Below are 14470 nucleotides of genomic sequence, written 5' to 3' on the forward strand. Positions count from 1 at the left end.
TTTTTACTTTTTTTTTTTTTTTTTTGAGACAGGGTCTTGCTATGTAGTTTTAGGCTGCCCTTGAACTCACTATGTAGCCCAGGGTAGCCTCAAACTCCCAGCAATCCTCCTGCCTCAGCCTCCCAAGTGCTAGGATTACAGGTGTGCAGCACCACCCCCAGCTCTCCTTCCATTTTCTAATGTCCCTTTCAATTTCTTTCTTTGGAGTTCTATAATTTTTATAATGGAGGCCTTTCACCTCGTTAGGTCGATTCCTAGGTATTTAGTATTTTTTAAGCTATTGTGAATGGAACTGTTTATTTCCTTTTTAGGTGGGTTCATTGTTGGTGTACAGGAGTGCTATTATATTTTGTGTGTTGATTTTATATCTTGCCATTCGGCTTTATTACTTTGAGTGTCTCCTTCTGTATTCTAACCCTTTAGCACTTGTTTCTCAGTCAGTTTTACTTTTTTTTTTTTTTGAGGGCAGGAACTCCCCATGTAGTGGACTACCTCAGCCTTCTGAATGCGGGGAATACAGGCACGATTCCCAGCTTCACTTCAGCTTCACTCTTAGGAAAGAAAATCAAATGACTGTAGGGCCGGGGATTCAGCTCAGTGGTTCCAGTGCCTGCCTCACAAGTGCAAGGTCCCAAGTTTGATTCCGGGTTAAAAAAAAAAAAATCAAATGACTGTTGATCACACTGAAAAATAAAAATAATTCCTGATTGTCATAAAACAAAACAAAACAAAACAAAAACCAAGGCCCAGTTTGGGCTTTTTAGTTTCATTCCATCCTCAGCCCAGAGCACATTGTATAGCTCATTGGTTGCAATTCTGCCTTTTTCAATGTTCCCCATGTCTGGCAAATAAGGTTTTGAAGACATGTCTTCTCAGATGGGCAGAGAGATGATTTGGTACTTCAGGCTTATCTACACGATGAATGCCAAAGAGAAAGTACACTTGCCCTGGCTTAAATTCTGTGAGCACAAATTCATCGGCCATGATTTGTCTTTGTATCTGACTTCTGATTTTTCATCCTCTGAATCTGTGGCTTTTCCTGGCCTTCCCAGACTCCCAGTCTTAGCAAGTGAATGTCCAGCTGGCAGCTACCGGCCTGCGGGACCTTTCTTTCTGGAGTCTTCTGAGAACTGGGTATGGTAATACTCTGTTCTGTCTCCCGGTCCTGCTCACTAATTACCTATATCCCAGGGATTTTACACATGTTACGTCTAACTCATATAGCATTAAAGGTTAACTACTGTTTGTTGAATGTCTAGAACATGATCCAAGGTTGTCCTCACAACAGTTATGTAGGGTGGACAGTAGGCACCAACTTGCCCTGATTTTTTTTTTTTTTTAAGTACTGTGACAGGATCTTGCTAAGTAGTCCAGGCTTGGCTTGATTTGAGCTTGCAGTCCTCCTAACTCAGTCCCCAAGAACATTAGGATTACAGGCGCATGCCACTAAGCCCAGCTTTGTCCTGATTCTATAAGGGGAGAGGGGTTTAGATAAAGCACACAGATAGTACGCATTGGAGCCAGGTGTCGAGCCCAGGCAGTCAAACTCCAAGCCAGTGTTCTGAATCGCTTCTGCCTACTCCTCAGATGACCAAATACGGGATCAGGGATGGAGACAGGAGCAGAGAAGTTAGTAGGTCCAGGATTACTTAATTATTAAGTGGCAGAGCCAGGGTTCCGATGGAGTATATTTGCTTGTTAACTTGTCTGCCTCGGTACTGGAGAATATAAGAAAGTTCTGACCTTTCTTAGGAGGAGTTAAGTCAAGGGACGCTTTGGTTCCCTCAGTCACTATAGCAACAGGTACTATAGCAACAGGTACCACAAGGGCAGCCTATCACTTTAAAAGTACGAGCTTCCTGGCCACATGGAGGCATCTGTGAGCAGAAAGCATCTGCAAGGCAGGAATACACCACACCTGCCTCGAAAGCACAAAGTCCTGAGTTCGATTCCCTATACTCAAAAAAAAAAAGAATAGTTGCTTTAATTAATGGTGCCAAGTGAGAAAATAATATAATGAAATCTTGGGCAAATCAAGCTGAACTTTGACAGCTTTGAACTTAGAAAGAAAGTAAAATAGCCTTGTACAGATAATGAGCTGGAGATGTTCTTAACCATGGGAACCTTAATTAAAGCCCTAAGAGCACAGATGAATGTTTCACCAAAATTACACCTATAAACTCAGCAGTCTGGAGGCAGAGGCAGGAGGATTGCCACTGTGTTTAAGGCTAGCCTAGGCTACACAATGAGTTCCAGACCCTGTCTCAAAGAAAGAAAAGAAGGAAGGAAGGGAGAGAGGGAGGGAGGGAAGGAGGAAGAAAGAAGAAAGAAAGTTACTCCCTAGAAAAGCTCACCCTGCCATTCTTGTGCCAGCCAGTCTGTGGGGCAGGCAGAACCTTCAAGTCTGCTCTGGAGATTGGTGCCGTGTCACGTGGCCAGAGGACTCAGAGCAAAACTTGTGGGTGGAATCCTGGCACCAGGAAGCGGTGGATTCTAGACATGCTGGTTGCAGAGTCCAGGGGCTGCTGTCTTCATTTTATGCAGCTCACCACTGAACAGCTCTTAGGGAGCAGAGCTGTAGTATGTTCACACCCAGGATGTTCAGGGCTGACCTCACTGAGGGTTTGAAATGAGTGCAGAGCTGGAGTGTTGACCTAGCATGTGCAAGGCCCTGGGTTCCATCCTCAGTGCCATAAAGAAAAACAAAAATCAAATGAATTTCATGGCTGGGGTGAGGTTCAGTAGTACCACAGTTGCTCAGTGTGTGCAATGCCCCGTGTTCCATTCCCAGCATTCCAAGTAAAGTGATCCAAACAGCGTAACAGGGCACTGACCACACCATCGCTACCCTCCATCATGTGGGTAACTGGAAATAAAAGATGCAATATTGTATCTGCAGTCATATTACCTGTAACTGTCTTGTATTTTGCATCCTAAACGAGATCAGGAGCTGCTTTGTTCTACTGATCAAACATTGCTTTACCCTCTTGCTCTTGGGTATTTGTGCATTTGCCTCTTTTCAGAAAGAGGTTTCTTGGGGCGGAATCTTGTGCAGAGTCTGGCACACCTCTCTGCACCCACCTGCAGGTGGCAGGAGCGTAATCATGGCTGTGCAGGTGAGTGGACGGCCCTAACCCACCTCTGGCTTTGTCCACCCACAGCTGTGCAAGTCCGACGTCCTGTGGGAGCGGATAGTTCAGTCGGCCTGTGACACTATCACTCCCGACATGAGGGCCCTGGCGGAGGACATGGGCTGGAGACAGATGTTTTTCACCAACAAGCTCCAGCTGCAGCGGCAACTCCGTAAGAGGAAGCAGAGACGGGAAAGCCAGCGACAGATGCTACTTTAGGGACACCTTTTCCTACCTACCCACTGGGAGCTGAGGCATGGCTGTTCTTCCCTTCAGGGTCGGAATCTCTTGCTTAAAAGAAATGAAAATGATTCTGGAGTCATCTGGAAAAACCCTAGAGGGTCTGTGCACAAATGCAGCCGAACCGAGTCACCAGTGCCTTTCTCGAACCACCATCGCTGTCAACCTCAGATGTCAAAGCTCAGGCCTGGAGCACGGGTGGAAAGACAGGAAGCCTCTCAGACCACTGTCTTCCCAATACTCCTCACCCCCGAAACCCATAGGACGAGCTTCTGCTGCGTATAAACAACGACTACAGATCACTATTTTATCTGAGCATTTGAAAGGGTAACTGGTTTTTGAATTTGTCCTGGTGTCGTGACATATTCGTCACTCTCCCATTGCTGGGCACAGTGCCCTCTACCCACAACTTAGGGGGAGAGGTTTAGTTTGACTCATGGTTTCAGATGATTCAGTTCATGGTGGGCTGGCTGCAAGACAGAAACAGCATACAGAAGGGCCTGGGACCATGTAGAGTACTCAAGGTCATGCCCTCATGACCCAGCAGGAGCACCAGAAAATGCTTTACTAATCCCTTTGGCGGCTCCCAAGACAGTCAAGTTGACACACCAAGCTTAACAGCCACACACGGGAGCAGGTGCCACAGGAGATGCTTTGGGTGGGTGCAGCTGCCTTCTCACCTTTGTTCAGTTTGTATTTAGGGTCCATCCTCATGGGCCCAGGACGCCAGGTCTATCCCCTGTGCATGGCTGCAGAACTCCACACCTTCCTGAGAGTGTGTTCCCAGGATGTTCTGTGACCTAATCATCCTGTTTTTCTTGTTTTGGTTTGGTTTTTTGAAACAGGGTCTTGCTATGTATTCCAGGATGGCCTTGAACTCACGATGTAGCCCAGGCATCATTTTGAGAGAAGTCATTTAGAGTTTAAAGAAGAAAGGGATACTTCAAATGTAGACGTCATGGGGTTTGCAAAGATCATACACTGATTGTTACAGCTGTGCAACCCAGGAATGAAAAGGCCGCTGGAGAACCACCCAGGCTTAGCTGCTGCCCTGAATTCTTCAGGCAAGGTACCCAAGCCTATTCAGCCAACACTGCTGGGTGGGAAGTCAGCCAAAGAGACCATATGAGTGCCACTTTCTAATGACACAGAAGCTTGTCTGATAAAGATTTAGCTGCAAATATGGAGGCCCAGTTAGTATCTTCTCTGTGGAGCTATACTGTTGTATACCTTTTTTTTTTTTTTTTTTTTTTGTACCAGGGATCAAACTTGGGACCATGCACTTGCAATGCAGGCAGCAACACCACTGAGCTAAATCCCTGGCCCAGTACTGTTGTCTTACAAATGACCAGATCAGTAGATATGACTTGTGTTAATTTGGTCTCAGCAGTGAGGAGTGCTTGGAAGTAAACACAGTGGTGTTGAAACAGTTAAAGTTCTGAATAACTCTTCTGATTGATCCCTGAGCAACCACATTGGTACTGGTTCTGGTGGTACAAAAGCAATGGTGAGTGTTACGGTTTGGGTCTAGCTGTCCCCTCAAAGCCTTATTCATAGGTGGGGCCTTTTCAGAGGTGGCTGGATCTAGAGTGTGTGCACTGGGATTAAGGGTGTGTGGTCACTAAACCAGTCCACTGATTGTTTTTGCACTGCCCTAATCCCTGTAGCCTGGATAGAGTTTGAAAGGGGCAGAAAGAAGCTCCGAAGGCCCCTTGCTTGGTCTCACCTGCCTCTTTGCCTGGGACAATGCCACCCTGCCTTAGAGCCAGACAACTATGAACTGAAACCTCTACAGTCTGTGAGCTGCATCAACCTTTCCTCCTTTAACTTTGGGGGTCGGGTTTTTGTCTTAGGAATGAGAAAAGTAAGTGAAACTGCTGATGCCTTTAGCTGGAGTCAAAACAGAGACCCCAAAAGGAACCAGGGCCATGATGTTCTGTGCAACTGCAGCCTAACAATAGCTACATTTGCTTACAGATATCCTCAACGAAACGGTGAAAGTCCTTAACTTTTATTCAGTCTTTACCCTTGAGCTTATAGCTTCTTAATAATCTGTATGGCAAAATGGGAAGTAAGCATAAAGCATGACCACCACAAATCTCACAACTTGTCTTGAAAAGCAGCCGTGAGCCCGAGCCACAAGCTGATCTGCTTTTTCCATGAAACACCATGTTTACATTTGGTAGACATGTTGACAACCAGGCTGACCCTTCCAGGAAAACAAGTGCAGTATTTGCCGGCAACAATACTACTCTAGCTTTCAAAAGGAAATTAGAATTTTGGAGAACTTACATCAGCCTCCCTCAGCTTGTCTAGTTTCTCATGCCTAAGTATTTTTCAGTGCTAAAGTACTTTTCTAAAGAGATTGGTGGTAATTTTACCACAGCCAATTTCTAAAAAATTGAAATATGATCCGCAGACCATCAAGTTCACTCTTTTGAAGTACAATTCAGTGATTCTCATCTATTCACAAGGTTGTGCACCTGTCAGCATTCTCTAGTTCCAGAACATTCTTAGCACACCAACAAGAGACACGGTGCTGGCTGGCAGTCATTCCCTGCCCCTCTGCCTGAGCCGCTGGCCACCACTTTCAGTCTCTGAATTTGCCATTTCAGGACATTTCACATAAATGGAACAACTATGATTTTTATATACACAGTAACTGTATGATATGAAAAAAAACATTTGGAAGATCAACAAACTCAATGAACCAGTAGTTTCCAGATGACCAAAGCATGATGGTTTTTGTTTTTCATATTTTTCTTTTTTTCAGACAGAGTCTCACTATGTAGCCCAGGCTTGCCTGGAATTTGTGGCGATCCTCCTGCCTCAGCCTCCCAAGTGCTGGTATTATAGGTGTGTGCCACCATGCCTGGTCCAAAGCACATGTTTTAAAATTATAGGCAGGCTAAAGATCCCCCTCGGAGTTTAGGTTAAATCACTTAGTGTGTTGGCTCTCTGTGGTTCTCTTGCCTCAGCCTCTAAAATGCTGGGATTACAGGAATGTACCACCACACCTGGCTTTAAATCAATGGATTTAATGTAACATTGTACAAGAAACTCATTAGCATGGACTCAGAATTCACTAACTTTTAGGAAATATAATTGTCAAGTGTGGCATCAAAACTATTTATGTATTTACAGAAGCCCAAATGAGGGTCCAGCTGTCTATTAAGACAATAGCCATTAATGAGATTTTTCAAAGAAATGTAGAACAAAGCTACCATTCTTCCTAATTTTTTAATAAATATTCTTTTCCTAAAAGTTACTTATTAACGAAAGTCATTATTTTAAAGTAAAATAATATATAAATATTTAAAAACTTTACTTTTGATTTCCAGTGTAAATATCACTGGCACAGCGTGCAAAAACAAAATATCCTTAGGTCCTCATTGCTTTCTTTTCTTTCTTTTGTTCTGGGGGTCAAACCCAGAGCTTCACTGTACTAGACAAGCACTGTACCACAGAGCCACCCCCAACCTCGTTTTTCAGGGCGTAAAGACTTGTGACCCAAGAGTTTGAGAACTACAAGTATAGCACTTGTAGTTTGTGACTTTCATTTGACAAGGAGTTATTCCTAGTGATAGCTCTGTTGTTGTTGTTTTTTTTTAATGCCTCGAGTTTTTGTCAATTACGGTTTCATTTAAACAGGTCAAATTTCCCTTAGCTTTGCTGAGTTTGTCACTCATGGTGGCTGTAATAGGGGCTTACTGAGAGCATACAGGCTACTCAAGGGCAGGACTTTGTACCAGCCTGCCTTGCACTTGTAGAACCCCTTGTTACTTTTGCTGATCAAAAGAAGTAGAAGTAAGCGGAAAGACTTGACAGAAGCAAAGTGTTATACACCAGGAGAGCTCCACAGATAGTAACTGACCAAGATGCTGCACGAAAGGAAATAATGTGAGGGCGTCAGGACAGGTATCTGAAACTGATTGCAACGTTGGGCTCTTGAAAAAGCTGAGAGTGAGCCTCCAATTTTAGTGAACGTAACAATCAACTGATGAACTTTCAGATAAGGCATATATTCATCGCACTCCCCAAGGTTCTAATTCTCTGTGTTAAGTGGGTCCAAGAAGACACATTTACAGTAGTTTTGGATTCCCACCTTGCCCTCCGATTTTCTTTCTGAGGGCTGACTATTGGTTATCTTGTTTTGTTTTGTTTTGTTTTTTGAGACAGGGTCTCACTATGTAGTTGAGACTGACCTGGAACTCACTATGTAGTCCAGGCTGGTCTCGAACTCACAGCGATCCTCCTGCCTCAGCCTCCCGAGTGCTGGGATTACAGGCGTGCACCACCACGCCTGGCTATGTTGTGTTTTATATCAGTCAGCTTTCTCGTCACTGAAACTCAGTTCCTGCTATCCACAGTTTAAAGGAGGAGAGGTTTAATTTGGCTCAGGGCTTCAGTGGACTGAACTTACGGTTGACTGACGCCCAGACAGCGTCATCACGGTGGGACGGGCTGGGAAGCAGAGCAAAGGGACCGCACCAGAGAGGAAAGACCCAGGTACTAGACAGGCCAGGAGGCCACGCCTCCTCACCCCGCCCAGACAACCCGGAAGTGCGCTTCTTGAATCCGGCGGCACTCAAATCAATCAAGCTGACACAAGTCTACAGCTACTCATTCTCTTTCAGACATGTTCAATACATATATAAGCTTTGGTATATATGAATGACCTTTTGTTTTGGTTGCTAACAAAAACATAATTGTAAGCGTATCAAACATATTATTCCATCTTGCTTTTTTGTGTGTGTCAAGAAGAAAAGACTGAAGACTGTTTCTTAATTCCACTTGTGGATTGATCTTTTTTTCCCCCAAAATAATTACATACATTTACTGTGTAGTTAGCTATACTGAGATGGTCAGGGACACCATAAGGATGGAGGACAAACTCCCTGCTGGGCCCTTCACCTGTTACTCATTAACGTCTTGTATTTTCCTCTGCCGCTGTGAGGAACCTAGAAACTGCTTTTGGGGAAATAGACTCTTTACCTCGGTCTGCAGATACAGTAATGGGTAACTCCAAGGGGAATTAAAAAAAAAAAAAGACTTAGTTTGCATCGGTCTCCTTTGTTTGGTCAGATCCTTGCTCAGCTTTACAGACAGGCATATTGATCGTTTAGGGAGTGTCTCTAAAAAGCTGGCAGTGAAAGTCTGATTGGTCCTACATTTATGTAACCTGTCTCATCCTCATCAAGGCTGAAGACGTCGAAATAAGGGATCGATACAGACCTTCAACTACACATAAGCCTGCAGAAGTCTCCAGTCATTGCCTTAACTGATGATGACCTTGGATTCCAGCAGAGCCGCTACAAACCTGAGACTGCTCTAAGCAGAAACAGTCATAGCATGGAGCCAGGATTCAGTGATAAGGACATTTCTGAAGCTGCCTTGCAAAACTAGACCTAAGACTGACAAGACTGATAAGGAGATGAAATAGGAAAATATTAATCTTCATACCTATTAGATGTCTGATATGCTGAGTTTGTGTTCTCCAACCAAAGAATGAATTCTAGGAACCACAGAGGTTAAGAGTAGGAAAATATTTATTGAGAGGATAACTCCTGAGGGAGAGGGGACCCCAATGGGTAACCAAAGATCCCACTTTCCAGGGAAGTTTTACAGAGCAAAAACCACACGGGTACAGCGGGGGTCATGACTATGAACAACCAATAAGGTTACAAGTAAGTCGCTTAGGTAATAGTGATCCAATGGGGGAACAAGTTATGTAACACGTGTACATAGAAAGAACAGACTTTTTCTAGGGAATGATAGTTGGGGAGGTCTTGGTTACTGGGGTTACAGATATCTATCTAGACTTCATTAGGCTCAGTGTTTGTCTTTTGAGGAAGTACGCAGGCCTGGTCATTTCATCTCTATCTTGAGGCCTAGTCTCCAATAGATGTCTTTCGGGCCATGGTTGTAATGTATTTTACCTTTGTCCTGAGTTTCTCTAGGGCCTAGCTCTGTCTGACTGCCTGTAATATTTCTACCTAACTTTGCTGTCTGTAGTAAGACCATGATCTGCCAGACCCTAGCCCACCCCAGGTGGTCTGTTCCTTGTTAATGGGCCATTCTGACCCTCTCTGTAGGAGGTTTAGTTCATCAAGCTGAAGTCCCTTCCCTATTTTCTCTCACTTCCCAACTCTGCCTAATAATCACCACGTGTCTCTCACGGACACATCCTGAAATGCTTTTCTGCAACAGTGTCAAAAGCCTGTCCAAGTCAAGCTGAGGTCCTGTCCCTTCTTTGCCACCTTAGATCCCATCCAATGACAATACCATACGTTAACGGTTCTCTGTTGGCAGGCATGTAATTTCCCCCCATCTTTTATATAATAACCAATAAGGCAAAATAGTCTTCATTTGTTTATTCACATGAAGAAAAAATTTTAGAAATGCAATAGCTGGATTAAAATAGAGCTGGATGTATTTTTTTAAATATTAAAATTGAATCCCATTTGGATGTGTATTTTATTTATTTATTTATTTTTTGTACCAGGGAGTGAACTGGGAATCTTGTTCTTGTGAGGCAGGCAGTGGCACCACTGAGCTAAAACCTCAGCCCATGTATATTTTAAATTTAACATTTGGATCTAATACTGTTTAAGTCTCATGGGCAAGAGTTTTTATTCTTTCCCTCAGTTTTACTATAACCTTTAATACATTTATTTAAATTCAATTACAAAATTTGAACTTTTACATAATAGACTCAAGACTTAAGTCATCCTAGGTGATTTCCTCTGGGTAGTTCTATAACCACAACTGTTGCAGGTAAAAGAAACAAATAGATAATCAATTATTAGCTATATTTTAGGAGTGCTTCCTTTAAGGCAAAACAACCCCCCCCATGCATCACTTCCCTGATTTTTATTTATTTATTCTTTAAATCTGTTTTTTCTTTTTTTTGAGATAGGGTCTCACTTTGTGTTCAGGCCGGCCCTGAAACTCCCTGTGTAGCTGGCAGCTAACTTCGAACTTGAGGCAATCGTCCTGTCTCTGTTTCCCAAATTCTGGGCTTACAGGCTTATGTCACCACGCCTGGCCCTAACCCTGATAATTTGTACAAAAACTCACCGATCACCTTTAAAGAGGACAAACTTTATTTAGATGTATGTAAATAAAAATCACTTGGGAATATGAATGGAAAACCATAAAGCACATGATATAAATATACAATTAACCCTTTATGAGATCTTCAAAGAACTGTGTGTAACAACAGGAAATATTTGCTGTAATTCCTAGCGTTAATATTCTGATGTCATCATGAATATTGCAAGCAGGTCTTACTCTTATTTTTGTAAAATGGAAACTTCTACAGATTCGGTAGGAGTCACCCCTTCCATAAATACAGTAAGTCACTGAACTTTACAAAGTGACCAAGAACAGTCTGACTTGGCTGGAATTAAAGCTGGGTCATAGTTATGATGCAAACCCATCAGTGTGAGCATGAACACAATAGCACCATTCAAAATATTTAACACTGCCTCCTGTTAAGTTGGTGTTGTCAGAAGACAAAAGTAGTGAAAGTTTTAGAACACACGATATGTCTTGCAATCTAATCCCCCTAATGTTTCAGTAAATGTACATAGCATTGCCTCCGCTTTTAAGATTACTTTTATCAAAATGGAAAGCTGGCTTCTTTAATAGGAGCCCAGATCGTAATGGTAACAAATACATTTGTTGTGTTAAACCGAATAGCATATGACATGCAATTTATTGTGTACAGTCATTTACAGGCAATTCTCAAGTCATTGGAGGTAATGGTGTGTATATTAGCCATGCTTGTGTTTTTCCTTCCCATGAGCTGCCTTTTACTTTTATTGTTATTTTGGTGGTCCTTTCATTACACAACCCTCCCACTACACCTCAGAGGCGGGTAAATAATGGAGATGAACCCAAGGAGTCTCGTCTGCCTAATTACTTGTTAACAGCTTGGAAGGGCTTGGCAGAATCCAGCTGAAGCTGCTGGCTAACATGAGGCTTGGGGTAACATTCTGGGGCCCCAGTCCCTAGTAGCATTCCTATTCTAACTGCCAAGGATGACTGGGAATGGGCTGTATTCATTTTAGATGAGTTTGACCCCACACACCGCTGTGACATTAAAGGATTTATTTTGCGTGATGAGCAAATCCTAAGGAGAAATTTACTTATGTTTTGTGGTGCTGTGGATGGAACCAGGGCCTTGCACCTGCTAAGCAAGCTCTCGAATCCCCAAGCTACACCTCCAGCCCTGTGAGAAGACGTTTAAATTGTTCTAAGGTAACGTGTAAACAAGTAAGGCAGTTAGATTTCATAATGATTCTGGGAAGAACATTCTGCAGTCTGAAAAGTGTTTGGCTTAGAAAAATAGACATCTCAGATAGAGAAGGGTATTATTCGATGTGGATGATAGTCATCCCCTGTACGAAATCAGTGAAGGGAAGTATTTTTAGAACTGTGCTGAGCTCTGGCAAAAAAAGATCCAGGCAACAACGGAGACACTGGAAACAAGTGATTTGTCACCACTACCCCAAGGCCTGGGGCACTCTCGTCTAGAGCAGGGGCACCCACTCGTTACCCTCATACCACGACGGTCTCATGAGTCAGCTGAGCACATAACTACTCACTTTACCACCAGCAATTGGTTCTATGATCGGTTTACTGGGCAGGTGAAACTCGGAAAACCTCGTTCAAGGCCTCAGATCACACTAATAATCTAAGACAGTGGCCAATGATATGAATAAAAATGCCTCAATCATAGCCCTTGATTCAATGGATGCATATACAAATACAGCTTCTGTTAAGGAAATCACTAACAGTATTTACTTGTTAAATCTCAAGATTCAGTTTATTACTGAAGTCATTGTTTATTACTGGATAATTGAGTTAAAACTGATGGCATACACCATCTCTTAGAGGAACAGCGATAAATCCTCCTGCACGATTCTTTTGTAAAAATATCAACTGTTTCTTTTCTTTTTTTTTTTTTTTTTTTTTTTTTTTTTGTACTGAGGATCAAACTCAGGAGGCAGGCGCTATGCCACTGAGCTAAATCCCTGGCCCTAAACTGTGTTTCTTTAATTGTATTAAAATGTATTATGTTTGGAATTGGAGCCTGCCTTTGTATTATACTGGTAGATCAAGAACTCCCTGTAATAATTATTTCTGAAATCTAGTCGCATTCTTGTGCTTGAAAACCATTTGTCTGCATGTCTTGGAAGCATGCAGATTCTTTACAAAGAAGTAGTTGAGTTGAAAAGCTTTTATTCCCTGTCTATGTTTATAGTGAAAGCCCTAATCCCAGTGGGTGACAAGAGAGAGCAGGTTTTTGTTGTCATTGTTTAAGACGGGGTTTCACCATGTAGCTCAGGGTTGCCTTGCAGGATTGCATCACTGAGCCTGGTGAGAGAGAGTAGTTTTGAGGGCATTTCTACTAATTGTTTTAAAGGATGTAGAAGCTGTTGTCTCTCAAAACTATCGTTTTAAAACCTTCCAGCACTGCCTCTTCCCAGACCGAGAGGTAGGGCCGCTTCCAGATGAAGCAGGGTCAGTGGCCTTTCTGAAGCGTGCTGCCCTGCATCAGTGGCTCCTCCCAGCAGCCACGGGAGGTAGGCAGGAGCACCACGAGGGCATCCACAGGGCCTCACATGGCACTTAGACACGTGCGCCATCTGCACGTCCTCTCCTGACTCGAGCTATCATCTGGACACAGGGCTGGACGAGTAAGGAGAAGATCCCCAGCGTGTAGAGCAAGCCACAGATGTAGAAGGAAAAATCATACTTCTGTGTGATGTCGTATATCCACCCTGAGAAACAAAAAAGAATACACTCAGCGTGACACAGTTGATAAAGCTCGAGAACACAAAGCAGGGACCTACCCCTATTACGAATACTTTTAGAAGCATTATTCACTACGTATTTGTTGGGCTGGTGGGCTGAAAGGAGGCCTGCTCAGGTGAGGTTCCCTCCAGAAAACACAGGCACGGAGCAGAGATTACAAAGAAGCAGGAACCAAACTTTAATTTCCAGCATCAGGGCAGCCTCACAGCCTGAGAGCTTGAGCTGCAGGCCTAGAGCTCCAGAGCTGTGTGTCTTCCTCAGCTTTTCTGAGACACAGGGAGCCAAAACAGCCACATGACCTTGCATAGCTGTGTGGTCATGCGTGGTCGTCCATGCTGATTTATTATTTTTATAACAGAGTCTGTCGCGTGCCTGCACTGAATGATGGGGTTGTATCCTCAGGGGCCCTCAAGCTCCCTCAGACACCCGAGCTCTCACACATTTCACAGTGGCATCCTACAGTATCATTACTGTTGCTATTATTTTGCAGAGCTGGGGATGAACCCAGGAATAAGCACTGAGTTCTGTGGCTGGCAAATAGCCATTTTTTGGTTCTTTTTCTGTTCTTCATTTTTTTGGTTGAGACAGGGTCTTGCTACGTAGTTCAGCCTGGCTTTGACCTTGCTATGTAGCCCAGACTGGTCTCAAACTTGTGGTGATCCTCCTGCCTTAACCTCCTAAGTGCCAGGATTACAGATGAGTGCCACAATGCCAAGCTTGTTGTCTGTTTTGTTAGACAAGGTCTCAGATAATAATAACCAGTCTCATTATAGCCCAGATTGGCCTTGAACTTTCAGATCCTCCTTCCTCAGCCTCCAAGTAGACAGGATTATAGGCTCATGCCACCATACCCAGATCAAATAAAAATTAAATATTATAATCTAACACATTAATATAATAATCCTATTAGGCCACTACTATACTTGATCTTAGCCAAAAGGCCAAGAACCGATATGTATATTACTACTATAAATTGCATGGATTCTAAGACATTGATCTAGAATTATTTTGTATATCAATGCGAAAGAAAATCTTTCTTAATTCAAATATGCCTCAGTGTTTTTTTGACTTCATGTTTTTTAAGGACTTTATAAAATACACTGTAATTCTAGAGATGTTAAGATGTGAAAAATTGCCCCAGAAACTATGAAATATATTTCTATTAATTGACCGATTAATTCTAAGAATCAGTCTCATGCCAAAGATCCCACATAGCTAATGATGCTGAATGAGAGGGCCGAGCTATACTGGACAATTTTTTTTTTTTTTTTTTT

General features: G+C 43.0%; 2 protein-coding genes across 3 annotated transcripts in view; one reads left to right on the forward strand and one right to left on the reverse strand.

The window, feature by feature from the left end:
* Positions 1 to 8868, forward strand: part of Fbxo36 (F-box protein 36) — a 67268-nt gene extending 58400 nt beyond the window's left edge. The window contains exons 4-5 of the mRNA XM_010608117.3: positions 3162 to 4440; positions 8573 to 8868. Of these exons, the coding sequence (XP_010606419.1) occupies positions 3162 to 3350 (189 nt within the window). The 3' untranslated portion in view covers positions 3351 to 4440; positions 8573 to 8868. The remainder of the gene's footprint in view (positions 1 to 3161; positions 4441 to 8572) is intronic.
* A 3526-nt stretch (positions 8869 to 12394) lies between these two features.
* The window catches only part of Slc16a14 (solute carrier family 16 member 14), a 24386-nt gene continuing 22310 nt past the window's right edge, over positions 12395 to 14470 (reverse strand). For both annotated transcript variants that reach the window (XM_010608116.2, XM_033764674.1), the window contains exon 4: positions 12395 to 13162. In XM_010608116.2, the coding sequence (XP_010606418.1) occupies positions 13011 to 13162 (152 nt within the window). In that variant the 3' untranslated portion in view covers positions 12395 to 13010. The remainder of the gene's footprint in view (positions 13163 to 14470) is intronic.

The sequence above is a fragment of the Fukomys damarensis genome, unplaced genomic scaffold (assembly GCF_012274545.1).
Source record: "Fukomys damarensis isolate Sample0158 unplaced genomic scaffold, DMR_v1.0_HiC HiC_scaffold_16, whole genome shotgun sequence".
Classification (NCBI taxonomy): domain Eukaryota; kingdom Metazoa; phylum Chordata; class Mammalia; order Rodentia; family Bathyergidae; genus Fukomys; species Fukomys damarensis.